The 27,953-nt window shown below is 42.3% G+C and overlaps 2 protein-coding genes and 1 long non-coding RNA gene across 5 annotated transcripts in view; 2 read left to right on the top strand and 1 right to left on the bottom strand.

Annotated features, from left to right (window-relative positions):
• Positions 1 to 1,353, top strand: part of mtmr14 (myotubularin related protein 14) — a 70,088-nt gene extending 68,735 nt beyond the window's left edge. For all 3 annotated transcript variants that reach the window (XM_052075128.1, XM_052075129.1, XM_052075127.1), the window contains exon 19: positions 1,042 to 1,353. In XM_052075128.1, the coding sequence (XP_051931088.1) occupies positions 1,042 to 1,222 (181 nt within the window). In that variant the 3' untranslated portion in view covers positions 1,223 to 1,353. The remainder of the gene's footprint in view (positions 1 to 1,041) is intronic.
• A 5,989-nt stretch (positions 1,354 to 7,342) lies between these two features.
• Positions 7,343 to 27,842, top strand: si:dkey-156n14.3 (zinc finger protein ZXDC). Its single transcript, XM_052075056.1, has 10 exons — positions 7,343 to 9,362; positions 10,832 to 10,984; positions 18,064 to 18,142; positions 20,567 to 20,697; positions 22,283 to 22,453; positions 22,915 to 23,702; positions 24,957 to 25,035; positions 25,152 to 25,303; positions 26,904 to 27,005; positions 27,653 to 27,842. Exons 1-10 carry the CDS (start codon positions 7,394 to 7,396, stop codon positions 27,737 to 27,739), a joined length of 3,711 nt encoding a protein of 1,236 aa, XP_051931016.1. The 5' UTR covers positions 7,343 to 7,393; the 3' UTR covers positions 27,740 to 27,842.
• Positions 11,680 to 12,680, bottom strand: LOC127607198 (uncharacterized). The gene is made up of 2 exons (XR_007964005.1): positions 12,012 to 12,680; positions 11,680 to 11,934 (listed from the first exon to the last, which is right to left on the bottom strand). It is a non-coding gene; the product is annotated as an uncharacterized LOC127607198 (long non-coding RNA).
• Positions 27,843 to 27,953: the final 111 nt, after the last annotated feature.

Consider the following 27,953-nt stretch of genomic DNA (forward strand, 5'->3'; position numbering starts at 1 on the left):
GCCCCGGAAAATTTTCCAAGTCCTTGGCCTTGGCCTCGGAGTCAAGTCCATGGCCTTGGCCTCGGGTTGCCGGTCCTTGGACACACTGGTATTGGCTCTCAGTGGTGTCTACATGGCAGTTCAAAATTTACATCACGTCTCTCTATCTATAGCATGTTTATCTTCTGTCACTAACAGTGGTCTCAGAGGCATATTATGGTGATTGGCCTCACTGTAAATGTACTTTATTTATTTTGTGCCCATACCAAAACACAAGTTCATGCATGTACGCTCACATGCACACGCATCCACTTGAACGCACATTATATTCCGCTTTCCAACCTTCAGATTTGTTAGAATATATCTATAAAAAGCGCTTCGGGGCACCAAAAAGACAAATTTCCCCATTTTCCCATTGTGATTGTACGCCATGGTGTGCACCAGTGAACAAGCATGTGCTAACTCCTATCCCCAACCGCACGTAGCATGCCGTCTCGACCCATTCTTCATGTCAATGGTCATGGACAAGTGAAGTGCTTCGGTGGCATGCAAACTCCTTTTTGCACAATTCGTATGACACCATGGTTTTATCAAGTCTTCAATCAGGTGTTTGAAATGAATATTTTAATGCATTAGTTCTTCTGTAATTAAACAAGAATAAGGCGTTAAAATCCTGCCTCTAATTTTCATCTAAAATTTTTTGAAAATTCTGAATACCTGTTCGGGAAGTGAATTTCTACAGGTTAGTACTTTTCTTCTTTCTTGGGTGTGAGCTTGTTAATAAATACTGTATTAAAGTCAAAGTCCGCTTTATTTGCAAATATGCTCTATGAACAACATACAGCACAGATGAAATGTATTTCCTCTCAACCACAGTGCAAACATGCAGTGCATTAAAAGCACACACACACAGGGCAGCGAAAACTGAACTGTATCAAAAAGACAAATGTATAAATAAAAACAATAAATGGCAATCAAAAGTAAACAGACAACTACTACACCTGTGCCATCAGCTCAATGATATTCTCCCCCCCCCCCTTCTCCTCTCTCCTCCCAACGTAGGTGTCCCTTTCCCTCAGAACGTCAAGCCCGTCTAGAAGCTGTAAGGGAAATCTTCCTGGCAGCCTACAGTTCTACAGTGGGTCTAAAGTCTGTAGCGTCCAGTCCCTCTGGCGCCATCACAGGCCTGCTTGAGCAGTTCGCCCGAGGTGTCGGCCTCCGAAGTACCAACGCTCTTGTCTAATCCCCTTTCAGTGTGATTGCTGAGTAAGAGCGATGCTTCATCAAATCCATCCATCAAATAAATTATTTATGGACTACAATAAAGTGCCAAACATGCCTTGTGCAGGGGATTTTTACTTTTGTCAAACATTATATGTGAATTTGAGTCTCAATCTTTTCCTCAATAGTTTAATCTGTTTGGGTTTATTCATCCAATACAGGGAAGGAGATTTTTTTTTTCAGTGCATCAAAATGCCACCGCGAGAAAAGGCTTACAGCAAAGGCTTACAGCATGGTTTTGCTTGTTCCCTTCCACTCTACGTAGTATTATAATATCCAAAACCTATTCCCATGAAGTCCCGTGAAGGACGTCAAAACAGAATACAGTAATCCCTTGTTTTTCGCGATCAACTATAAGCCCCGCGTGAAAAGTGTGAAAACCACGAGGTTGGATTTGCCCATCCCGAGGTTGGATTTGCCCATCCCGTAGGAATTTTTGTGTATGTGGCTAGCAGCATACTTAAAATATGTAAACGGTATTTATGCTTTACATATCTGAGACGAAGATTACAACAGTAAAACAGTAAAACAGTAAATTACAGCTGTAAAACATTACAACAAATATATGCTGAGAAAGGCGAAGAGGCTTGTGTTGGTGGCGTGCAAGGCGGCTCTCACTTGACTCGTACAGGTATACGGTTCACGCTGAGACTTCTGCTGGAGGCGCTGACGGTGTCGCTGAGATTTTTTAATTGGAGAGAAACGGAAAGGTTTATCATTTTCTTAGTTATAGCAGGGTTAGGGTTTCTTTTTTAAAATCAGACAATGGTTGTTGTATTTAGTGAAGAAAAAAACTTGCCGAGCTGTCAGTTTCGGCTGGCACTTCAGCCTTCGTCTAGCTGTCACTGCTTCATTGTGACATGTCTACCAAACAGCTGACTGGGTCAGGAAACCTTCAAAATAAGACTCCCTGACTCTGTCAGGGCTACGAACCAACTCCCCGGTGCCGTTGATGGTGCCATCTCCAACGAACGGGCTGCCACGCTCCCACACAACTGTTACGCATTGATTCGGTGGATGCACAGGGTTGGAGCGCAGCTTTCCTAATCAAAAAAAAGTAATGGCCTCAACAGTAAAAGTTATCGCGAACACAACCCTAAGATACAGTATGCTAGACCGTTAACAGATTGGCGATGACGCACAGCATGCTCAGCTCAAGGGATGAATCCACTCTTCATGCTCTCAATGGTTGATGTTGCGCTGGGAACCAGTCATGCGGCTTATCTGAGCGGGCATGTACATTACAGGCATGCACAAAGCCTGAGGCACGTCAGCTCTTTGTTTGGCATACAGGGAAACATATCTCGCGCTTCAACATGAAACAACGCGTCTTTCCGCAATATGGGTTCTGATATGGCTGTATTTTTAATTTAAAAAAACATGAAACACTGAAGCTGCAAAACTTGAACCACGAAGTGGCGAGGGATCACTGTCCAATGATTTGCAAATCGTGTTCAGCATACAGTATATTAATTGGATACATTACAAAGGCAAGATGTTTAATGTTCAAACCGATAAACTCTGTTTTTAGCAAGTAATCATGAACTAAGAATTTTAAATATCGGTTGAACATGCGTGGGTTTTCTCCGGGTGCTCCGGTTTCCTCCCACATTCCAAAAACATGCATGGCAGGCTGATTGAACACTCTAAATCAGGGGTGTCCAAACTTTTTGCCAAGGGGGCCAGATTTTATGTGGTAAAATGTCAGGGGGCCGACCTTGGCTGACATTCTTTACATTGAACAACAATATTGTTCAACAAATTTTAGTAAGCCAGTCTGTTTCACATTTCCATTTTTATTTTAATTTCAACAATCTTAAGAATTTCTTTTGGTTCATTTGAAACAGGTATATCACATGCAACTGCTTATTCACTTGACTTTTTCTTAAACAGAAGTCTCCTGAGTGCAAATTGATTGATTTGAAACATAAAATGTATCACCATGACTTTTCAATAGTCACAAAACCTTTGACTCGAACAACAGGGAAATGAACAAGCAATACACATATCCACAACTGCAAGGATCATTTGAAATGTGACATATCAGTCAATATAAACACGGAGTGATGTCTTGTTAACTCGTGAGTGATGCCCTCTAGTGTCTAAATGCTATTACTCATTTAGTGAATGCTATTACTCATTTAGCCACTAGAGGGAAGCAGTACTCTATGAAACATCACTCCCTAGTCTATGAGACCTCAGTCAATGCAACACGTGTTCCATTGCGCCCAACCTGCGGGCCAGACGGCACTGATTTTATGACAGGGGCCGAGGGCCGGATGAAATTCGACCGCGGGCCGGATTTGGCCCGCGGGCCGGACTTTGGACATGCCTGCTCTAAATTGTCCCTGGGTGTGAGTGTGAGTGCGAATGGTTGTTCGTTTCTGTGTGCCCTGCGATTGGCTGGCAACCAATTCAGGGTGTCCCCCGCCTACTGCCCGAAGACAGCTGGGATAGGCTCCAGCACCCCCCGCGACCCTAGTGAGGATCAAGCGGCTCGGAAGATGAATGAATGAATGATTTGCTAATTATCGTATTGTGTTTTTATTTGTTTGATACTATGTCCCAACTTCATTGGAATTGGGTTTTGTCCACAAAACACTTGTCTTTTGGCACATTTTGTGATTTGGTGATTGGTGCAGTACATGTAAAGTCTGTGTTTTTTGTGCATTCCACAAAGATGAGACATTGAAAAAAATACAACTGCTGGCAGCAATGTCTAAATAACTATTTAGTTAATTTAGAGGAAGAAATTACCTCAGCATATTTGCAAGGCTGCTACAAAAATTGATTTCAGAGGGTGCTTTTTTTTTTACATAAGGACACTTTTTTTTATGTTGTTTTTGTATTTGTTGGGCAATTTTTTTTTCCAGTTCAGTTAAGTCTTGCTTTGAAGGAAGTATCGGTAATCAAATCTTGCAGCTGATTACACTTTGTTTCAGCTGTGGTTGCTTTTGAAGTGCTGTGTAAATGAAATTGATTTGAGCTGAGTTTATACATGCGTCACAGAACATACGCCTTGAATATATTGTAAGGAAAGTGGCAAAAAGTTCTAAACAATTCCTTCATCTCAGGTACGGTTAAATTTTTTGGTAGAGCACTCATGCCCATTAAAGTTCACCACTGTGCTGCCAGCTCAGAATTAGAAACCTTTTTGTAAGCATGTCTTGTTGACGGGTGGTCTTAATTTTCGATGTACCGGTACATGTCATGAGCAGTGTCCAAGCTTTGTAAAAGTAAAACGAGCAATCTTTACTCATCCTCCCATGCATGCATGCGTTTCAGGATTCATATGTGCTTTCCTTCATCTTTGCACGAATTGATTTTTTTTTACTTTCAGGTCTTGATTTGCAAATTTCAATAACATTATGTTGAAGTTTTACTCAAACTAGCTGGCAATTTTGATGGCTTATCTTTTTTGTGCATTTTTTGGTCCAACTCCATTAATGCCCATAAGACCTCAATTGGAATATGAACTTCCTCATACTGTAAAGAGCCAAATGAGAAGGTGCTGTCGTTTTCATTTGTTGATGTCTACCAGCACTGCAAACCTGACTACTTTTATTTTGTGTATATCCTACACAGATATATTGAATGAAATCTTTAGCAGATAAATTTGTTTCTTTTTGCCATCATCTCTGTGCTAAGATAGGCCACGGTCTTACTTTTGCACCCTTTAGTTCTCCCTTTGTTCGAGCTTATCTCACCTCACTTCTGGATGAAATAATTGTATTTTCATCTAATACTTGTGCCATTCTGTCAACCTCACAGTGCAGAGGTCATGGGTTTGACCCGGGTGCTCCGGTTTCCTCCAACATTCCAAAAACATGCTTGGCAGGCTGATTGAACACTCCAAATTATCCCTGGGTGTGAGTGTGAGCGCGGATGGTTCTTGGTCTGTGTGCCTTGCGATTTGGCTGGCAACCAGTTCAGAGTGTCCTCCGCCTGCTCCCCGAAGACGCCTGGGATATGCTCCAGCACCCCCCGCAACCCTTGTGAGGATAAAGCCGATTGGAAAATGGACTTGCGCCATTCACTTCAAGTCACTGTTAGCAACAGACAGACAACTGAAGTGATGATGCAAGATAAGCCGACTGTCTTCATTGAGTTTGTTTTGTAAAATCTTCATCTTGTGCTGTAAATTTGTCCAGCGCACTCAACTGGGGCTACACAGATTCCTGACGGTGCAATAGCGCCATCCCTGGGCAACAAGCTCCTCGGTAAGAAGCCTGGTGCAAATGAAAGGAAGCAAAGGTTGACGCTATGCAAATAAAATAACCATGAGTTGTCCTTGGTCTGGAGCTTCCTACAAGAACTCACTACGCATGTATGTGTAAGGATGATGATGAAAAAGGTGAGAGGTCAGCCCAGAACTACATGGGAGGACAATCAAGTCTTCCCCCGCCCCCTTGTCCTCACCCCATGACCTTAAATCAATACAATATTTTGAGAAGAATTTGATTTTATGTTTTTATCCTGACCTAGGCTTTTCCAGCATAAATCTGTTACGGCCCTCATCAGAATAGTGAAAATTCACATTAAAGGGCGCAGTCGTAGGACACCATGATGCAAACTAATTTGCACGTTTTCCCTGTCTTTGTGTTTGATCATTTTACCTTTCATATTTACAAACTTGCAATCACCAGCATGCTTACACCAAAAATTGATTGTAACAGTGAAAAAAATATATGACTAATGTCTGGTGTTACACAAAGTCAAAACCAAAGGGATCAAATTTGATGTGAACCCCAACTCCAATCAATTACAACTCCAGGATTGCACTTAGCCTGATTAGAAGTGAATAATTCCTCAACCAAATAAAATGCAACTCAAAAGACATAAATACTAATAACCAAAAGAAAATAAAACAAACAAATGGCCTTGAGCAAGTCTTAACATGGATTAAAAATGTTTGATTTCATAATTTCACTTTCAGATAGGATACATGCGTCCCGGTTGTCGACTGGTTAGCACGTCGGCCTCACAGTGCAGAGGTGCAGGGTTTGATTCCGGCTCCAGCTGTCCTGTGTGGAGTTTGCATGTTCTCCCTGTGCCTCCATCAGTTTTCTCTGGGTACTCCAGTTTCTTCTCACATTCCAAAAACATGCATGGCAGTAATGGAACACTTTAAATTGTCCCTAGTTGTGATTGTGGAAGTGAATGGTTGTTCGTCTAAGACGAACTGGGGAAATTTACAGTCTACAGCAGCAAAATTGGGGGGTGCATTCACAAAAATAAATAAATGTTGTCCATGTGTGCTATGCAATTATCTATTCAAATGCTTAATGCAGAGGTCCCCAAACAGTGGTTCGCAGGTTGTCATTTGGTACCTGGCTACACAGATGAATTTTGTTGTTGTTGTTTTACATTATCACCTGGGTGGAGCAGTGATAGCGTACCCCAACACCTCCCCGTTGACTGTTGGGAGCCAGCCTAATGGTTGGAGTGGAGCATGTACTTTATGATGGAAAATGTTGCCCAACTGGCTGCTTAGAAGTTTGAAGACATCTCTGTAAGTCTCTGTAATTAAGGCCGGGGCGGAATTGAACTCACGACCTGTGCACGGTGAGGCAGACGTGCTAACCAGTCGATCACCGTGCCACCCTACACTTTTCTTATTTATTTTTATTGTTTTGTCTAACGGTACCAATCTTCCTCAAGTGTGTAGCTAGCATTTGTGGAATTTTGGAGGTTGATGGAGCGTTACAGTACACTGTACTGTATCGGATAGTCTTTTGTCGCCATCTCCTGGTCAGTAAGAAAATGCTGCCGGCGACAACTTCCGGGATCCAAAACAAATACGAGCAGTTTTTCGATTTGTGTCCTATTTATCTTTTAGAAACAAAAAAATCTAAACTGTTCCTAGACTTTACCTTACTCGTTCTGTATAACAAACGAGAAAATCAAGCTACATTTCAATTTTGGTGTTTCTAATTTTAAAAAAAATCAAATAACGAGTCGTTTTTGTATTTTTAATAACTGCTCCTCAACATTTGATATTCAAAGCCCGAGAGAGATAGGACCCAACAAAGATTTACAGGCCTTTGCCGATCAACTGTACACACGTTACAAGTAGAATTGTCGCCATTTTACTTGGGCGGGTCTATCCTGTCAATGCTACAGGGATACCAAAATGGAAATCCAGGGGCTTTCTGATGCCCAAAACATTCAATCGCAACATGGCGCCCCACGCTCAGACCTGTCTTCTGGTTTGGGGCCAGTTAGTGGGTCAATATTTCGTTTTCCTTCCCCCCAAAACGAAGCGGATCTTCAGTTGGAATCGTCTGAATGTGGAAACCAGAACAGCAGACCAAGGACATATCCGCTTCTCCTACTGGCGGAAAATGGTAGAGAGGTGGGTTTGTCGCCAGTCAATAAGCCACAACTCGGCGACAAAACAAATATGCTCGAGGATATACAGAACGGGGAACTTCGTAACGTGAACACAACAGAGGAAGAGAGGGAGAACCCCGGCTGTACGTCGAACAGTGCCGACCGGAGAACTGGAGCAGAAAACGCGGATTCGCCATTGCAAATGGCGCTGCTTCGACCCGGAGGGGAAGAGGAACCGACGCTTGAGCAGCAGCTAACGTTACCATTTCCAGCTTTACGGCATCAGCGTGGGAACGGAGCCTCTCAGCAGCCGTCACTGACCAGCCACAACCTCACTGGCGTGGATAAAATCACATCAAAGGAGAGTAAAAACAACGCCAAAGAGCTGTATTTAGTTTTCAATGTAATTCAGGATGATACGAATTTTGAGGGAAACAAACATCAGCTGGACTCCTCGTCTAAAATGTTGGACAAAATGAAAAGGCGAGGACGTGAGTGCTTGCAAGCTACTTCTTGTGAGACTATGGACTTCGCAAACGCAAGTAATGTTCTTCATTGCTGTTCTAATGTACAGCAGGATCGCTCAGATACATTAGATTCGAAGAAAACGGAGACTGTGAAAAATTTTGAGAACGGTTCTTCAACTAAGGTCGGTACTAAACAAACAGACTATTACCGTACCGTCGAAGACGTTGTTTTGACGAACAAATATGGCGAGAAGATATGTGGCCAGATATGTACCGAAAACAGCGAAGGAAAGGCGTTACGAGAGCTTTCGTTGCAGGCTCGCAATGATGGTTTAATTTCTACAAATCTGGATATTGTGGAAACTATCGAGGCCTCACAGTTAATTCTGGACTCTGCTGCACTGGATAACAATGCAAAGTCAAGCAGTCATCCCCCAGGACAGGATGCAAATGCAAGCTTTTCTGGAACCATAATGATAAACAATCAGACCGTAATAGTGACCATAGAAAATGGAACATTAACTCTAGCTGCCCAGTCTGACGGATATGTTCCCAAACAGGATGATTTGGTCACCTTAAAGGAGCATTTAGGAATGAAAAGTCATGAAGACATTGTTCTTCTCAACTATGATAGTGGCACCAAAGCAATCGGTAAGATCAGCACATTGGCAGTCACCAACCTCCAGGAAGAGGCCAGGCCAGGGTCATCCATATGCGACTCTGAAATATCTCTACTGGACAACATATCTTTGCCCCCCCTGAGTACCTCTGTTCATTCCTGCCCTATTGTCAAGCATGAGGCAGGTGCCCAGCATGAAATCACTGAAGCTGATTTGGTTACCTCGTCGCCTCAACCTTCAATAACAAACAAAGGCTCTAAATGTGGACCCCTTTTCCGGCCCAACAAGGTAATAGCTGTTTCTTTTGCCTGCCCGGAAATGGGATGCTCCTATACATTTGACACAAGGCAAAAACTGAAGGTTCACCTCCTGAACCATGCTGAAGATCCACGCCCCTACCAATGCACGGTGGAAGGCTGCGGCTGGGCTTTTGCCACATCCTACAAACTCAAGCGGCACCTTCAGTCCCATAACAAGCAACGGCCACATACCTGTCATTTTGAAGGCTGTGGTCGATGTTTCACCACTGTTTACAACCTTAAGGCTCATACCAAAGTCCATGACCAGGATGATGCCTTCGTCTGTGAGGTCTGCAATGAGAGGTTTCGCAGTGCAACACGACTTGGCAATCACCAGAGGGTCCACTTTGAGCCACAGAGGCCCCATAAGTGTGAATTCCCAGGTAACACATTTGTAAATATGCAAAGCCACACCCAACTACACGGTATGTTTCTGTCTCTATTAGTTCAAGCAGTGGTGGTGTACGATTACGTCTTGCTCACAGGTGTAATTGTTGACAGAGATACAAAATTTTAATAGGAAAACTTATATCTGGTACTGTGTACTGTTGCATCCTAATGAAGCACACTCTTTGTGTCACAATACTCTTGAGATGAATATGTGCATGGAATTCTGTAGTACAGGCTCTTACAAATGCTTTCAAATCCTCACACTAATGAGAACATTGTTTCCTTTCATACGGTGTTTTGCTGTTTTTGGACATGTCTGAACATAGACATTTGAAATTAAAACTGATAGTGTGCCCAAATGAAAGTCCCAGGCGATAATCACTAAGGGACACAGAAAAAATGGCTGAAAAAGTGACGCAAATCATCATTTAATATCTGTCAAAAGCTCAGGACAAAAGTATCTGTGATACGATCAGTAAATAAGTTACTAACAGCCATCGCACACATGAACCCTTCAAGAAAACGAATTTCCTGGGAGAAAATAAATAAAGAAAGAAATGAGTGGATCGTGTGGGAATTACCACTGACTTATTGGGAAACGAGAACGACAAATGTTCTGGGTTATTTGGTTTTTATTAATGTCAATGAATGAAGTGGTGAAAGTAATTTTTGAAAGATCAGGAATAGTTGAAACGATTCTCTTGCACAGTTGGACTTGGATTGCGTGTGGCGAAAATGAAGAACTTTTTGCAATCGAGACTTTTTTTGGTCTTGTTCAGTGTTGCTTGTCATGTAATGGACAGGGTGAGGAGTCAAAGTCAGCTTAATTTTCAAATATGCTCAATGTACAACATACAACACAGATGAAATTTCATTCAGTGCATTAAAAGCTCACCCAGCTAAAAATAAGGGCAGCAAAAACTGAACTGTATAAAAAGGGCATAAATATATAAATATAAACTAATAGCAGTCAACAGACAACCACGGGCACTTGTGGTTATTGCGGGTTAAAGTTAAGTAGTGCATTAAGTGCAATAAGCGGATGTCGAATGCTGATGGGAGAGTCACAGTCTGTGGCAGGAGGCAGGGATACAGAGGAGATATTTGTAACCCTTGGTCCACTGTACGATATTCTGAAATTGTATTTCATTATCACAGCATGTGCATTCATTTCATGTTTCACCACCTTTACTTTTAGTGCAACGGCAGAGTGTCCAATGTTCCTTATCCAAAACAATATTTTTGGAGCTCTCCACACGCTTCATATCATACAATAAATAAATAGAGAGCAACCCAAAAAGAGAAGAGAAGACCGCTAACTGTTGGTGACCCCAAATATAACCGTGTCCCAAGTTTTCAAAAGTGTGTTCTACTTTAACCGTAGCTTTACGAATGTATAATTAGTTTTTTGTGATGGGACTCGTCTTCTGCACTACATTAATGCTGCTATTTCTTTGTTAAGGGTGTGAGAAAACTTTCATCACCTTCAGTGCTCTTTACTCACACAACCGGACTCACTTCAGAGAAATGGGCCATTTTACCTGCACGTACCCAGGATGTGCCAAGATGTATGACAAGGCTTGTCGCCTCAAGATCCATTTGCGAAGCCACACCGGTAAGTTGATGCTTGATAAGAGTTGGAATAAAGATGACTTGAATGGAGCAAAAGCCAATCCATGATGGGGATTAGTTTGAGCGTAAAGGTGTCAAATCTCATTTTTGTAGTGGGCCGCATCTTAGTTTTGGCTTCCCTCGGAGGGCTGTTTAAAATTGTTAAAACCATATTCAGATATTGTCACCTCATCACATTATTAGTCACACGATACACAATTGCTCCTGCAATTGATTGTTTCATGCAATATATTGTTAACAACAAATTAAATTTGATATCAGGAGTAATTGAAAATTGCTACACACCAAATGTAAAGTGGTTTCCTCTTCCACAAAAAGGTTGATGGGAGTGACCCCCGTACTGTAACCACCAGCTTCAATCACAGGATGAAAGAGACAAATAAGTGAGCTATCTAGAGGGAACTAATTTTAGGTCTTTAACTCATTGAATACCCCTTTTTCATTGGAGCAACCCCCTCAATCCCTCACATTTTACTGAATTTCGACTGATTTCCATCACCCACAGAATTTTCTGTTCGAGGACTATAGATACATACAACCTGTCAAGGTGAGACTCTCTTCTTTCGGCAGAAAAAAAGTTTGTTTCTATCTTTCTCCGTTCGTTGGCAATCGGCATTAGAAAACTGCTAAGTTTTATGGAAAAGGCCGATTTTCTGCAGAAATCCAGAGAAAATGAGCTTTTTGTAAAAGCATGCATTTCAAGCATCATTTCAAGTTTTACACTATTTTTTGCTTTTGTGACAGCTCAAATACCTCAATAATGTGTTCCTCCTACAAAAGAACATTACAAATGTTTTTATAGCAAAATAATTTATTTGCACACAACAAAACTATTGAACTATGAACAAAAGTGCAGCTGTGGAGAAGATGGTTTTTGGCTTCCATCCAGTTTGTCACCACATCGATTCATCCCACCACGTCCAGATGCACGACCTATAAATTATAGAAACATAAAAAGTTGCAAATATACAGTATCTTGCTGCAGAGTGAGGTAGAATAATTTTATTTACCTTTCTTTCCACCACCAAAGCGAAGAGTCGTCATCTTTTGGCTTCTGGTTGGACAATCTGTAATTTATAGAAGTATGTACAATTACCACACTTTTATTTTTCTATTTTTTTATTGTTGCTTTCCACTTACATTTCAACATCTCACACACACACACATGCTCGCACACTGCTATTTACACCATTCGTTCCACGTTGCTCAGCATCCAATTTGACATGAAATGGAATATGAATTTAACACTAGTGGTTTTAGCAGAGCGAAGCGGACCAAATGTGTCATGTTTTTTTTTGTTTTGTTTTTTTAAAACCTATGACGACATGCAAGTCAGCACATTTACGGCGCATATTTTCATCCACATCTACAAGACGCATCAACCGTACATAAATGATTAGTGTTACTGGCAACTTTATAGTATAGCGGAGAATGTAGTGGTACATAAAAGTGACTGATGAGGCATAAGAAATGATGAAGTTTTGAATGGGAACTTGCAAGCTAGTCAGCAGTTACCTCCTCGTTCCAGCGGCTCTGGTGAGGACTCTCAGCTGCTTTCCGTTATGTCCGAAGGCACGTATTCGTCCGACATATCGGGATCCAAATCGCTCTCCAGTTCATCGTTTTCGCCGTAGTCATTACGAGATGATTCCAGCAAATCGCTGACATGTGCTCGCCGTCGGCCATGCAAAGCAATGCAGCCTCTTTGCCGTCATCGCTGGAAGTCGCCGGGGAGACAATTTTTGGGCGATGTGCCCCTTGGGAGTTACAAAATGCTCTGTCAAGCAATGGTCCCTGACGTGGAGCATGTTCATCTTCATCAGATGAACTCGAAACTCGGCATGAGCTATGCAGGCTGTGTGTAGCACGCCATGTTTGTGTAGGCCGACGTTAGTTTGACGGGTGCCGCTTTCGATTAGTGACCGAAGCGTCATTTTCTTTTCGACACAAACACCATATCCTTTGTTGTTTTGTTTCGAGGACGCTTTATACCGAGAAAAAAAAATTAGTTTATTTCCTTTTCGCCATTGTTGCTAGTTGCTAATGTTCCAATCCACTATCCACATACGCCCCTCCTTCACTGTACCCCCTTTCTACTACTTCTGCAGCGTGATCCTGGTTGATTTCTGCACCACTGCCACCCGATGGCCATTTTTTGCTATTTACCATTGCCGTCGAGCCTAATCCTGTGGTGAGAAGTTGCATCAGACTCTCTTGCTCCCTCTCCCATAAAAACATGTGATTGACGTATTAATACGTCATGGGGAGGGAACGGCTATGCACTAATTGACGTGTTTATACGTCAAAGGTTGTAAATGAGTTAATGACTGCTGTGGCTCTGATTGTGTGGAGTGGGTGAGAGGTAGGGTTACGTGCATGCCAAAAATGGTGGCTCAGGGTGTCTGAGTGTTATTCTCTTTGTAGAGGTAGAACTTTTAATACAAAATACAAGAATCATTTGAATATAGCCTCTCCACCATAACCGTACCCCTTTTACATTTTCACCAATACTGTTCCCATTTCAAATTCCCGACTTTACCGAATTCAGTTTACATTTGCCGATTTTGCTGAGAACTTCATTATAACGACCAGATTTTCCCCACAAAATAGTGAAAAGGCCTTCGTTACACCAAACAGTAGGAAGCAACGTGCAGCCGCGACCTTGCTTATGAACAAAATGTACAAAGCGAGATTCCCCTCCGTTGCTTAGCAACGCAACTGATCGACTCGTACATGGTTGTACTTCTCGAAACAGGGCACACATGGTCTGAAAATATGTCTGGTAAATGGAAGCAAATCTCGCTGTCGGTGCAGGCTGAAATTGTCTCTCATTCGATTTCGAAAGGGAGCTCAGCCGAAACTACAAATTGTCAAAGTCGACGATTTCGACAATCATCCGCTATAGCAACAAAATTATGGCAGAGTCCGAGGCTAACAGATTGAAAGATGATCGTAAACCGTTTGGGGCGCGACACCTCCTGAACTGGAGAAGGCACTTTTCGTTTGCTGACTGTTTTCAGAGATGAAGTAGATATGCTACATTTGTTTATTTCATGTCTAAAAATGTTTTTTTTCCTTTATACTATATACCAGGGGTGTCAAACTAATTTTTTGTCACAGGCGGCTTCGGAGTTACGGCTTCCCTCGGCAAAATCTCAACGTTATTTCTTACCCATGACAATTTTACATTTCGGTACAGTTTTCAGCAAGAATAATGATAGTTGACACACATGATTTGCTCCCACGGGCCACATAAAATGACGTGGGGGGTTTGGTATTGACATGTTAATACTGTATTACATGTTCATGGTTTTTCATCTATAAATGTTCATGGTAAATGGGCTGTCATTTACATTGCGCTTTTCTATCTCAGGTACTCAAAGCGCTTTATACTGTGACCTCACTCACCTACGGATGATGCAGGATCAGGAGCAACAGGGGGTCCAGGATCTTGCTCAAAATATATTAGACATCGTTGTTGGCAGCCTCTTTATTGGAAATGGTTACAGCGAACTACCGTTATAACGTAGATTCACGATGTCCCTCGAGGTACATTGTAACAAGGTTCGAATAATAATAATAATAATAATAAAAATATTGTAATAATAATATTAATAATAATACATTACATTTGCAAGCGCCTTTCACAACACTCAAGGACACTTTACAACCAAGAACAATAATAAAACCACAGATAAAATAATAAACAAAGAAGGAAAGATTTAAGGTGGGTGTACAGTCCCACAAACATAAACCTCCACAGGAGGGGCCGGGAAGAAAAAGAAAAAAGGAGCTAATCAGCAAACAGAATACAGGCAAAAGCAGAGTGAGGCAGCAAGCTGCCCAACCTTTTCTGACCGTCGATCTACTTTTCAAGCAACCAACCTTCTGCAATTCACCCGTTACCGCACGTGCACGCATACGCGCACACACGCATGCACGCACATGATGAGAAACCGCAATAACGGACCCTAACATGAACAAAACAGAAAAATAAAGTAGATTCAAGAGTTTCTGAGTTTGTGGAAAGAAAATCACTGCCTACCTTAGAAGAGACCGGATGCAGAGGCATGGGACGCACTGTTGCAGCATGCCAAGTGCAGTAATATCACTATCGTAGCTCACGTGTATCGTTTTAAAATGCTTCCAGATTCCCATTCCTGTTGTTGTTGTTGTTGTCGACCCCACCCGTGCCCCGACATTGGGGGACCGGGCCCTCACTCCGTCTCCCGGATCCCCAGACCCCTCTCCGCCGCCCAGCGGGCGAGCAGGGCCGCCACTCCGCTTGGGTTTCGCCAGAGGTCCTCCGGAGTCAGTGTGGTGGGTATGTTTGTGCAGGTGAACAGGTGTTGTGTGTCGTGCACTTGCGTGCCGCATAGCGCACAGAGTGGTGTTGGGTGTGTGTCCGGTGTAATGTTGTGTAGGTAGGAGTGGAGGGCTGGTGATTTGTTGGTTCGGAGTTGTGCTAGGAGTTGTACCTCCAAACTCCTTGGCTTACTCGCAGTTGGAGGGTTCCCCCCGAACGGGGGGACAAATCAAGGAACCAATCCCTGCACCCCGAACGGGGTGCCCTTACGGCCGTTTTTTTTTTCCGGCTAACCGCCCCCTGAACCTGGCAGGGTGGCGGGCGGACCTTTTGCTCCAGGCGGGGGACATAGAGACAAATCCGGGGCCCACACAGACACTCTCACGCACGCAACAAACACACACACAACAAACTACCTGGACATGCGACATTTGCACACAACAGATTACAAGAAGACAGACATCCTTCAGATGCAACCACCACACACCACACTGGGTACACAAACATTGCACAAACATAAACACTAGACAATACAACATAACATGGAAATGCAGACTACATCCCAAAACACCACCACGAACAACAACACCTCGTAGGACACCAACAGGCAGCAGAGCACAAACAGATTCCCATTCCTTGCCAGTGCCATCGGCGAATTGCAGATTAAGCAAATTTTGAATGAGAAAAATTGCTTCAAGGCTGCAATTGCAGACTGCTGACCCGTAACAACTTCCGATGATGCAGGTCATGCACCACCGTAGGTTAAAGGTGACCTGCTTTTAAACTCCATTTTATTCTTTTGATACTTTTTGTTGTGAAAGTGAAACATATCGGATAATTAGCATCCAGTGTACACTAACACAAAAATATATACCGTAAATTCCGGGCTACAGACCGCACCTGATTAAGAGCCGCATGCTCAGATTTATGAAGAAAAATTAATTTTGTAACTATATGCGCCGCACCGTACTATAAATCGCTGGCCAATGAGTAGGCGGGGGTTTGCTTCTGCATCCCTGCCGCCGTGGAGTACCTCTGGGTGATGCAGTACCCCGCTGAACCTCCGCACAAAAAAACCCGCAAAATTTCTTCAGGTTAAAATAATCTCCATATTTTTATGAGCACGATAAATGCATTTGCACAATGAAATCTCGCTGAAACACATATTCAGAGGCCAGACAAAGAGATATCTTGATGTGCATTTGCGTAATTACGAGGAAAAATACTGCAGCCCACTCGGCTTTAAATAGAATAATGCAAATCATATAAATGGGAAAAGATTTATGAAATTATTTCTATAGTCAGCCGCTTAAAAATGATCATCGTTGGCAGCTTTAGGCCCAATGGTGCGCGGCTCAAAACACAGCTAAAATGTGTTCTCTCGTGGCCGCTTGTTTTCAGTATGATGGGGGTCGGGGGTCACCATTTTTAATCACAGTCCGAGTGGTGAGAGGCAAATCAAAGGTCAGAGGGTCCTCGTCCATATTTATTAATTCATCTGGGCTGATGGAATTCTCCGCTATCTTTGTTTGTGTGAATGTGCGGAACGAAGCAAGTTTGTCCTCATAATTGGTAGGGAGCTGCTGACACAACGTCGTTTGTGCCCTAATAGACAGGCTTTTCCGTTTCATGAATCTATTACGCCACGACGGCCCACTTTTAATCCCTTCAATTCAATATTCATCTCGGAGCGATCGCTTTAGCCTTCAGTCTGACTTGTACAGTGGAAACACCGCGGCCGCGTGCTCTTTGAGTGTTAAAAGCTGCATCATATGCTTCGTCTGGTATTCTCCATGCTGATCAGGGTTAGAAGAAAGACTGAAATAAGGAAGTTGTGATTACCGGTAATCACAATTTCATCGGACCCCTGTGTTGTACTACTCATTCATTTTATTGGTTGACTGTTGCTGGGTAACACATTTTTCCCCCACTACGGCAAAAAGAGCAGAAGTTGTGATTAGTCCATGTTTTTCCTGCAATGGAAAAAAAAATTAAAAAGCCGCTTCATATTACACGCCGTAGTGTTGAAAGTCTGGGAAAAAAGTTGTGGCTTGTAATCCAGAATTTACGGCAATATAAATATCACACAAACACAGACACACATCTTTTCTGTGTTTTTTTTTTTTCTCCGTTTCTCCCAACTCCTCTCGTGATCCACTTGGGAACAGTGTACGATCGATCGGTTGGGCACACTGCGAGCAGAAAGCTTGTTCAAGACATTGAGTGGGCCATTCCTCTAACCACAAGTTGCTTTTGAGTGATACGACAGACTGCTTAATCTGACATGCACCAGAGACAGTCCTCCACCTTTGCAAATGCACACTGGCCTCATCTTCTACAGAATGGCCGTCGTTCAGTGTCAATTGAGTGACCTCCTCTCAGTATTAACGGAATGCCCACCTTTGAAAAATGGAAAGACTGACTCAAGATTTGTCAGAATCTGACCAAGAAAATAGCGCTTTGAATATGAGAGATAGTTGTGCCAAGACGGCTTTCAAGGCCGCTACGTCTGGGCTCTGCTTTTTGCAGGCAACTATGGCTGCGCTTGTTAGTTGGCATAGCGTCTCAACAAATAGATTCCATAAGTTCGCTTTAATACAACCAGTACAACCAAAATCTGATTTGGATGCAGTTTTTCTTGATAAATCAAAAATATTTTTCCTTCTGACCACCACAGGCACACTTTAAGATATATACAATGTTGTCATTGAAAATGCAAGTTTCATTTTAAGAACATCTCTTTTCCCCCTTTCCAGGTGAGCGGCCATTTGTTTGTGACTCTGATGGGTGTGGCTGGTCCTTTACAAGTATGTCAAAATTGCTGCGTCACAAACGGTAAGTAAGCTTTTACTTTTCGGAATACATTATGCTCAGGGGTGCACATATCCGTCAATACACTGTAAAGGTGCACCAGATAAAAGAGAGTGAATGCACTCGTCTGCATGCCTAAAATTGCCACAAATAATTGCCTTTGGAAACAATTAAAGGGGTGTGGACGGCGACATACAGGCACAAGAAATTGACAAGAAATTTAAATTTATTTTCAGTTGTCTTGAAACTAATATTAAAGTATTTGTCCACTTTTAGACGATGAAAGAGAGCAATAACTAAATTAATAATTTATATACTGTAGATGATGTTCTCCTTCAGCATACATTAAAACCTTTATACAGAAAAGTATAACACCTATTTGAAAGTGTACCGTATTTTCACGACTATAAGGCGCCATTAAAAGTCTTAAATTTTCTCCAAAATGGACAGGACGCCTTATGGTGCGGAGCGTCCTTTATATGCGCTGAGTTCCAAAATCTGACTGACAGCCGACACGCTGTTTATATAGAGAAAAGGCGGAAGTGACTGTGGCCAGGCATGCGGGAAAGAAGTCGGCCAATCAGGGAAGGGTGGGCGTGTATATATATATACATATATGGAGAGGGAGGGAGAGAGAGAGAGGGAGAGAGAGGACAGGCAAGCTAGTCCGCCAATGGTGAAGGGTGGGCGTGTAAGTGGACACCACACGCCAGGACCAACACTTGTATAGAGTGTGGCAATGTGCATTGTTGCAAAACAACTCCGGTTTTGGTTTCTAAGAACCCCTGAAAATAAATTTGACAAAAAGACGCGCCTACGAAGCTCAGTTCAAACTTAAAGCCACCGGTTATGCTTTTGGCATGCGTGCCCATCTCACAGCAGCGGTGAAAAAAACAAGTCAAGCAAATGAACTCTGAGCTTGCCGTTATTCCCGGAGGGTTGACTAAAGAACTCCAACCGCTGGACATTGGCATCAACCGGGCGTTCAAAGTAAAGTTGCAAACGGCATGGGAACAATGGATGATCGGTGGCAAACACAACTTTACAAAGAGTGAGAGGCAGCGCTTGGCGAGTTACGCCACAATACGCAACAACGAGAGGGAACGCGGCGTTTTTGATGGATTACGGTACTTGCACAATTGTTCAATTCTTTCTACACACACACGCGCTGCCACCATGTTTCGCTCTGTTCTTTACTTTCAAATGTGGGAAAGCTTCACACGAGAGAAATGTTGACTTTGCTGTTACTACTCCTTCTTTCCGCTCGGCAATGCGTAGCAACTCACACTAGCATGTGATGCATTCAATGACAACTGAGATGTGCAGTCCTCTGCTTCTGATACAGAGGATGAGGACTTTGATGGATTTCTGGGTGATGATTGATCGAAAAACGTGAGAACATTGTACAATGGCTAAATAAAATACACCCGAACTCAGTTCTGGTTTCGTTGCCTTTTTAAAAACGTGTTTTTATCTTATCTGTATGTCTTGGCATGCTACCGTATGCTTCAAGCTAACGTGTTAGAGTGCGCGCATGCATGCCGTATGTTTAAGCTGGCGTATGTTTTACCACTGTAAAACTGTGGCCATTCGTACGGTGCGTCCTGTGTATGTGTAAAATACAGAAATGTCACCCATTAATGAGACTGCGGCCATTAGTACGATGCGTCGAATAGTCGTGAAAATACGGTAGTTAACATGCAATACACACATGTAACACAACTCTCTATAAAACATTGCTTCAAGGAAAAATGCCAATATTATGCTACTTTAAAAGTTTGCAATTAGTATTCAACAAAACAACAACAGCTGAGAAATTTGAATAATTGCCCCATATTAATTACAATGAATGTAACCATGTTTGAAAATTAATCTAAATGAAGTGTAGTGCGCAGTCCTCATCGTGGTACGGGGTAAACTTCTGTAAATGTCTTTTTTTAATGAAACGTTGGGATGATTTTGGGTCATTTTATATGGGGAAAAAAATGCTATGTTGCTGCATTTTACAGGACTGAAATGTGAAAGACATGTCAATATTCACCCATAAATGCAAACATTTCCATCAACTTTGACGTACAGATCTTTACAGCAACAATGGATCCTTTGCATTTGTCTGCTACGTTAGAGTTTCTTTTTCGGTTTGCTTACAACTTTCAGTCAAAAACATCCCTAAATAAGGTCTAGAAGTAGCTCTCAGTTTCTAAAAGGCTAGTGACCCCTGCATTATTTGTTATGAAAGTAAAGGTAGATGGTGCAAAAATATGCACATAAAAATAATTTCACCATTACAGCCTTTCCTGTGAACTAAACAGTTTGTAATTTCCAGACTTAACTTCAAAGATCCCATTTTCTCATTCATATGTGCATTTGATCTTGTTGAAATGCCTTTCTTAAAAAAAAATAAACAAAAAAGCCACTGACCACTTTCCCTCTTTTTCTGTTGAACAGAAAACATGATGACGATCGGCGCTTCATCTGCACCGAAGAGGGTTGTGGGAAATCCTTTACCCGAGCAGAGCACCTCAAAGGTCACAGTATCACCCACCTCGGCACCAAGCCCTTTCAGTGCCATGCCGAAGGTAGAGTCTTCAACCAATCAAATTTAATTATCATCAATATTCTACGGATTCAAATAGAAAATGACATTACTTTCCAAATTTGCTCGAGCCAGTTCAAGGTGGGCATTCTGTTTTGTATATGACACGCGTCCATAATAAATGTAGATTTCACTAGGATGCATGATAAATGTTTTTTTTTCCCTTCCAGTAACTGACAACTTCCTGCTTCTCCAAACTGATACCGATAACCCACAAATATATTTGTTTTGCAGGTTAAAAGAATAAAATGTTTCAATCCCACTTACTACTATTGTAGTGGTGTCAACAACAACATACAGTTCTTATGTTTACTACTTCCTGAACTCTTGTCACTTCAGATGGCGAGGTGCAATCTCAAAAGCTCTTATGCGCATCAGTACCTTTTTGCAAAGTTGGTTGTCTTTAGTTATCACCCTTACTTGAGTTTCTTTTGAGAGAAAGGGACAGAAAAAGTCACTCATACAATTGTTTACCTAGCATTGACATTTCAACAACCCACATGCATACAGTACATGCACACGTACATTTTTAAATACAAGCAGGACCCTAAACATTTAAGTTTTACTGGCCATTTTCATGTGAAGACATTTTCAAGGACCAAATACATGCAATTCAGCAAGCCGCGGGTGTTTATATTCCAACAAGTACAGTAGGAGACAGCTTCAAAACGTTTGCTATCCATCCATCCATTTCATGCACCACTATTGGGCATTAGCTTAGCTAGGCTCGGCAGCCCCACTTTCCTTTTGTATACGTTGCCTCCGCCGCCGCCGCCGGCATCTGCCAGGCCCAACAACAATCCATTGAGTTCCCGCTGGTTGCATTGTCTCATCTGGAATATTGAAAGTATGGCGTAAAGCCTTGCCATTTTGTACTCTAATCCAATGTTGATTATGTCCACACTATTATAGTACCCAGCAAAGAAGGACAAAGTATTGTTCAAGTGAAAAAGGAACGGCTCAGTCCCCATCACACTCTGGCATTTGAGCACTCTGGCGGCATGTGATGTAATTCCCCCCCCCCCCAACCCCCACTACATCAATCAGATAATTATCAGTCTGATAATTATCGTGCATCCCTACACTTAACTAATTAAAACAAAAATGTGACTAAAGATCAGAGTATGTACAGTATTTCACCAACTGTTAGGGCTGCACAATATTTGAAAAAATATAATTGTGATAATGGAATATGCAAGATGCATGTCATGAAGATGTGTGATGATTAATGTGGAGGTGTATGCTTTTATCTGACTTTGACCAGTCAGGTTTCCTCACACATTTCAAATACATGCATGCCAGGTTAATAAAACACTCTAAATTGTCCCTAGGTGTGATTGTGAGCGTGGATGGTTGTTCGTCTCTGTGTGCCCTGCGATTGGCTGGCAACGGTTTCAGGGTTTCCCGTGCCTATTGCCCGAAGACGGCTGGGATAGGCTCCAGCACACCCCGCGACCCTTGTGAGGATAAAGCGGATCGGAAATGGATGGATAGCAAAGGGGTCGAATTTTTTCCATATGTCTGCATTTCCTAATGTTGACAACTTTCCTTTCTTCTCTGTTCTTCAGGTTGTAATGCAAAATTTTCAGCTCGCAGCAGCCTCTACATCCACACTAAGAAACATAAGCAGGACACCAGCACCCTTCGGACTCGGTGTCCTGTGTCCAACTGCTCCAAACACTTTTCCTCCCCGAGCACTCTGAAGAGTCACATGCTTAAGCAACACCAACTTAGCCCTGGTCAGTAAGCATTTGTGTTGCCCTCATTGTGTTTGTAGATTCTCGCTCATCTAGGTGGTGTTAATCAACAAAATTTGAGTGGGGACAACTGGAGGTTTTTGTTTGTTGACAGTGGTTTACAGTTAATCCAAAAGGCTTCTTCAGTTCAACGGTTTTAGATGTGAAGTCTCCCTTCTTTTGCTCGTAGAAATTGGGAGTAGTCGTAATGGGGATGTTGTTGCTCATCTTTTGGATTCAAGGTTAAATATGTTCAACAAACTAAAAAAATTCAGATGCCTCAAACCTTTATGGATATTGATTTCATTATTCAACTGCATACACAAAATACAACTATTTTGAAGATGGGATTTATTTTCCTTTTTGTTTCACAATTGTATTTTGTGTTTCTGTGTAACTCAGGAATGCAAGAAGCTTTCATCTTGTCTTGAGTTTTAACAAAAATGAACCCTCTTCCTTCCCAGATGTTATGAACCAAATGGAGACCACACCCACCCTGACTCCCAGCAGTGAGCTTATTAGCCCCACTCCAGTAACAGTTTCCGGGTCAAGCATTGCTGGGAGTGACCAGCTGACTAACTTGGACTTAAGCTCACTTTTCTCAAATGTGTCTGGAACCACGACATCTCCTGTTGGTATTGGTGTTGGGGTTCCTGTTGGTGGGAGCAACTCAAACTCCAGTGGCACTTTCACGATGGACCTCTCCCTGGTCAGTTCAGGCATCCTCACTTTTGACCCAACCTCAAGTGGCACAGCTCTTTGCACTTCTAACAGCACCTCAGTGGCCAGGCCTGTGGACCCTCTCATCCTGGCACCTGGAATTGAAATGGGTCCTCATCACAGTTTGGGTGGCACAGTCGGGGATGTCCTACCCCCTCAGGGAACCCTCAATCTCGATGATGTGCAGAGCATCACACCAGAGGCGCTGGGAGCGCTTGCGTCTCTGTCCATGCAGGGTCACAGTTCCCTAAATGACCCCACACTTCACCACCCACTTGTCTCCTCCGGTGCTCTTGGCGTAGAACCTGCAGCCTCCTTGGCAGTTGCCCCCGTTTCAGAACTGTTGCCCTCACCCGCAAAGATGGAAGAAGTGGGTGGCCAGGGAGTGGCTGGGACTCTTAGTTGTGTCGAAGTACCAGGTAGTCAAGATGGAGGACAGGTTCTAACGCAGTTTGTTTTCCCTGGTCGCAGCAGCAGCTTAAGCTTGCCGAAAGACATAGAGATCAATGCAGTGTCACACAGCAGTTTCTCGGTGAGACACTTATTTTTTTTATAAGAAAATGTGTGATTAATAGGTCATGTTCTCAGTCGTGTTGTGATGTGTATATTGAATCAGTGTCAATAAAACAGTTTTTGTGCAGGCTTAGATAAAGATATACATGCAAGATTTTAATGGATTATTAAACGTGAAGTACAACACACGTAATTTATTTTGAGACTGCTTGCAAACAGAAACAGTTTTCCCATTCAATGGAAAGAAAGCAGAATTCGTTCCTCACCCTAAACAAAGTTCATTCATTCATTCATCTTCCGAACCGCTTCATCCTCACTAGGATCACGGGGGTGCTGGAGCCTATCCCAGCTGTCTTCGGGCAGTAGGCGGGGGACACCCCGAATTGGTAGCCAGCCAATCGCAGGGCACACAGAGACGAACAACCATGCACGCCCACACTCACACCTAGGGACAATTTTGAGTGATCAATCAGCCTGCCACGCATGTTTTTGAAATGTGGGATGAAACCGGAGTACCCGGAGAAAACCCACGCAGGCCCGGGGAGAACATGCAAACTCCACACAGGGAGGCCGGAGCCGGAATTGAACCCGGTACCTCTGCACTGTGAAGTCGACGTGCTAACCACTGGACTACCGGGCCGCCCCCTAAACAAAGTTATAATTAATAATAATAATAAGAAGGAAACCTTTATTTGTCTCACAATGGAGAAATTCCCAATTTACAGCAGCAAATTTATGAAAGGAAGAAAGTAGAAGAACAAAAAGTACAGGAGCTGCTGTGAAGGCACCCTTTTTGTATTTTTTATTTTTTTTGTACTGGGTTTATAGTTCAAAAGGAAAACAATCTATGAACTCTATCACCTCTTCTACCTTGTGAATAGTACAGAGCACATGACAACCATTCTTATGTTAAGCATATTTCTTTTTTTTTTTCATAATGCTTCAGTACTGCAATAGGAATTCCGGTTAGCGTCTTAAAAGTGCTAATAGTAATAATTAATAGTGGAGCCATACTGAGGGTTATAATCTACAGCAAAAAACAAAGCTACCTGAAAAACATGACCCTGCAAGCTAACAATATTTCCACTGTGCATACGAAAGTACAACTGAGTGTTCCGCATGGGTGCTACGGTTCACAAAAGTTAGGAACCAATTTCTTTAAAAAATATTGTTTGTAAACCGTGATCGGAAATTCTATTGTGACAGATTTTTGGCCTTGTATGTTTGCGTGGGTTTGCGTGGGTGACAAAATGATCTTTTTTCTTTTCTCCAGAATAGCGGCTCTGCAAGGACAGACTACAGAGCTATTCAGTTGGCCAAGAAAAGGAAGCAGATTTGCCCTATCGTCTCTGGTAACACAAACACAGATTATTGTTCACTATAATTTGAAGCACCCCATGAAATCTGTCTTTTGCAAAACTTAAAATGACTTGCGAACATGCTAATTGTCTTTTTTATTTAAATTCAGGGATCTCAGGAGCAACTCCGAGAAAAGCAAAAGGAGCTAAATCCACTCCATCTAATGCTCGCTATAATGAAGTAGCTGCAGCATCCTATGGGAGCCTAAATCTGCGGGACTCTATCACTGGTGCTCAATTTGTCCAAATTCAGCTACTTCAGGTGAGATGTCACGTGAATACAGGCTACCAACATATTGTAAAATTAAAAAATAAAATAAAACACGGATTCTAAAGAACTCCGGTGCTGTGCCTGATTTCAGATATTTTTGGTCAAGTACCGCCCTACAGGTGTGACTTATTAATAAACTAAACAAAACATCGTTTTGGCATTAAAATGGCAATCTCAAAACAATCGGATTTTGTGATCATCAAAGGCATGTTTTTTTTCTAAACTAACTTGCTCTGCACATTTTCTGTGGGCGCCACCAATAGTACGGTGCCAATCTTTTCCTTCACGTAACTATGGCAGAAGGAGTCAGTTGTCACGTCCCCATATTAATTGGTGGGGCCCTACTTTTTAAGCTTCCCAATTATAGTCGGTGGCCATTTTTGTCAAATGTGTGTAATTTAGGTACAATCTCATCTGACTTGCCTTAGAGTCATACAAATTAGTGATGTGTCGTTCGCGAACGAGCCGGCTCTGGGAGCCGGCTCTTTGAAGTGAACGATGGGAGCCGGCTCCCACCTCATTGGGAGCCGGCTCCTCATTCGGAGCACACACACACACACACACACACACACACACACGCACGCGCTGCAGTTTAGAGAAGGGGGATGGGTGAGAGAAGAGACACACACAGCAGCACATTGAGCAGCACGCGAACAAGACAGACGAGGAGACGAGAGAGCTCAATAGTGAAAAAAAAACAACACGGTGGAAAGTGTGAAGGTGAGAAAATGGATAGGAAACACAGTGAAATACGGACTCATTTCAATTTAATTGATAGTTCAAAGGCAGCGTGTAGACTGTGCAAGGTTGAAATATCCCATAGATCAGGCTCCACAAATAACCTGTTGACAGTGGACAGTGGAAAAGAAGGTACGGAGACGGACAAAGATGCACCGGTATTTGTTGAAAAAAGGAGAGCTTTGGTTGTGGTTTTATTATTATTTTTTAAACGCACACTTTATTAAAGGTTTTCACAGTCTCAACAAATACATGTACTGTACGTCTTTGTCCGTAAATTACTTCAATGAAACCACAAAGAAAAAAACAAGTGAAGAAATCACAAAATAAATTCTGTAGGGGGTGATATAGAATTTATTTTGTGATTTCTTCGCTTGATTTTCTGTTTTGATGCGTTACTTTCAGTTTTCGTAGTTTCATTTAAGTAGAGAAATAGTTAATTTACGTTTTTTAGAGGCGGTCATGAACGCCTCTCGAGTTGAATGGAAGGAGCGTAGCACCATCTGGTGGAGGCATTGTAACTTGCGCCTTATAATGCAAAGTGTCCAATGTATGACAAAAATGTACAAAATAGCTATTCAGAAGGTGCGCCTCATAATCCAGTGCGTCTTTCAGTGCGGAAAATACGGTAGGGCATTGTGAAGCATAAAATATGACAACAGAGACTGCGGGATTATTGAACAGCTGAAGCTGTAGATCAAGCAAGGATGGGAAAGAATTCTACAGACAAAGCTTCAACAATTAGTTTCTTTCTTTCCCAAACTCTTTTTTTGAGGCATATATTTTTAAAACTCAAGCATAAAAATATAATTGTGACTGATATTGACTATGGTCCGTCTATTTTTGTTTCCAGGATAACTCCAGCAGTGATAATGATCTAGCTTTTCAGCTCAGCTCTCAGCCATCCCCCTCTCACTCTCAGCTCACTGTTGACCTTCCTGTCAATATTTTACAGGTATGTTGTTGTTTTTGTCAAAATGATATTAATTAAAATTAAAAGCATGCATTTGAAATAAAAACATTTTCATTGGGTGTAATTTTATGGAAAACTAGCTGGTTCGCCGCCCTCCGGGCGGCTCATCAGCTAGTTCCTTGCGGAATGCTGGTAAGGTGGTGGTTCGCCGCCCTCCGGGCGGCTCATCAGCTAGTTCCTGCGGAAGGCTGGTAAGGTGGGCCCACAAAAGTGTTGTTGCTTGGTTCAACTTTTTGTTCATCTTCATTGCTTATCGCGAAAATAAAGAGATGTTTAGCTCTACTAAATAACTAACAATTTCATTGCAATGCTTGTGGGTAGACAACATTTTTTCGCTAAGATGCCCGCGCGATCGTAGTGAGCCACTGCCTGAGCGGCGCAGTGGCGGCGCGGTGAAGTAGGTATGTTTTGAAAGGGGACAGACGGAAGGACAGACCGCGTGCGGGACGACGCGCAATATATATATATATAGATGTAATTAAACTGGAATGGAATTTGAAAACGTATGTCACTTCTGCAAATTGACAACCATGTGATGCAAAAAAAAAAAACTTCCCCTTTTTGGGTTAACTTTTGATTCAGACCAGTCAACATTTAACTTTTTTTTTTTTTTTTTTTTTTTTTTGCAGGAAACCACAGTAAGCACAGAGGAAAATAGTGGGTCTGATGACTCTCAGTTCACAGGAAGCACAATCAACCTTCAAGACCTTGAGTGACCTACCACTTTTCTTTCCATGTCACTGTACACCAGAAAAATGCAGCCAAGTTTGACTAATCATTTATATGCCATTTATCTGACTTCAGTTGAATGTTGATTTTCATTCAATCATTCATTTCCTACTGTTGTTCATGGTCAAAGGTAAAATCAAGCCTAATCCCAATTATCATTGTCTAAGAGCCAGGGTTCGCCCAATACCATTAATAATGCAC

The sequence above is a fragment of the Hippocampus zosterae genome, chromosome 9 (assembly GCF_025434085.1).
Source record: "Hippocampus zosterae strain Florida chromosome 9, ASM2543408v3, whole genome shotgun sequence".
In the NCBI taxonomy this organism is placed as follows: Eukaryota; Metazoa; Chordata; class Actinopteri; order Syngnathiformes; family Syngnathidae; genus Hippocampus; species Hippocampus zosterae.

What these genes read in the sequence shown, in the direction of transcription:
- si:dkey-156n14.3 (XM_052075056.1), top strand. Translation starts at nt 7,394, where the DNA reads ATGGAAATCCAGGGGCTTTCTGATGCCCAAAACATTCAATCGCAACAT. An exon ending in CCATAAGTGTGAATTCCCAG is followed by an intron (nt 9,363 to 10,831) that starts GTAACACATTTG and finishes TTCTTTGTTAAG; the next exon opens with GGTGTGAGAAAACTTTCATC. An exon ending in TTCCTGTCAATATTTTACAG is followed by an intron (nt 27,006 to 27,652) that starts GTATGTTGTTGT and finishes TTTTTTTTGCAG; the next exon opens with GAAACCACAGTAAGCACAGA.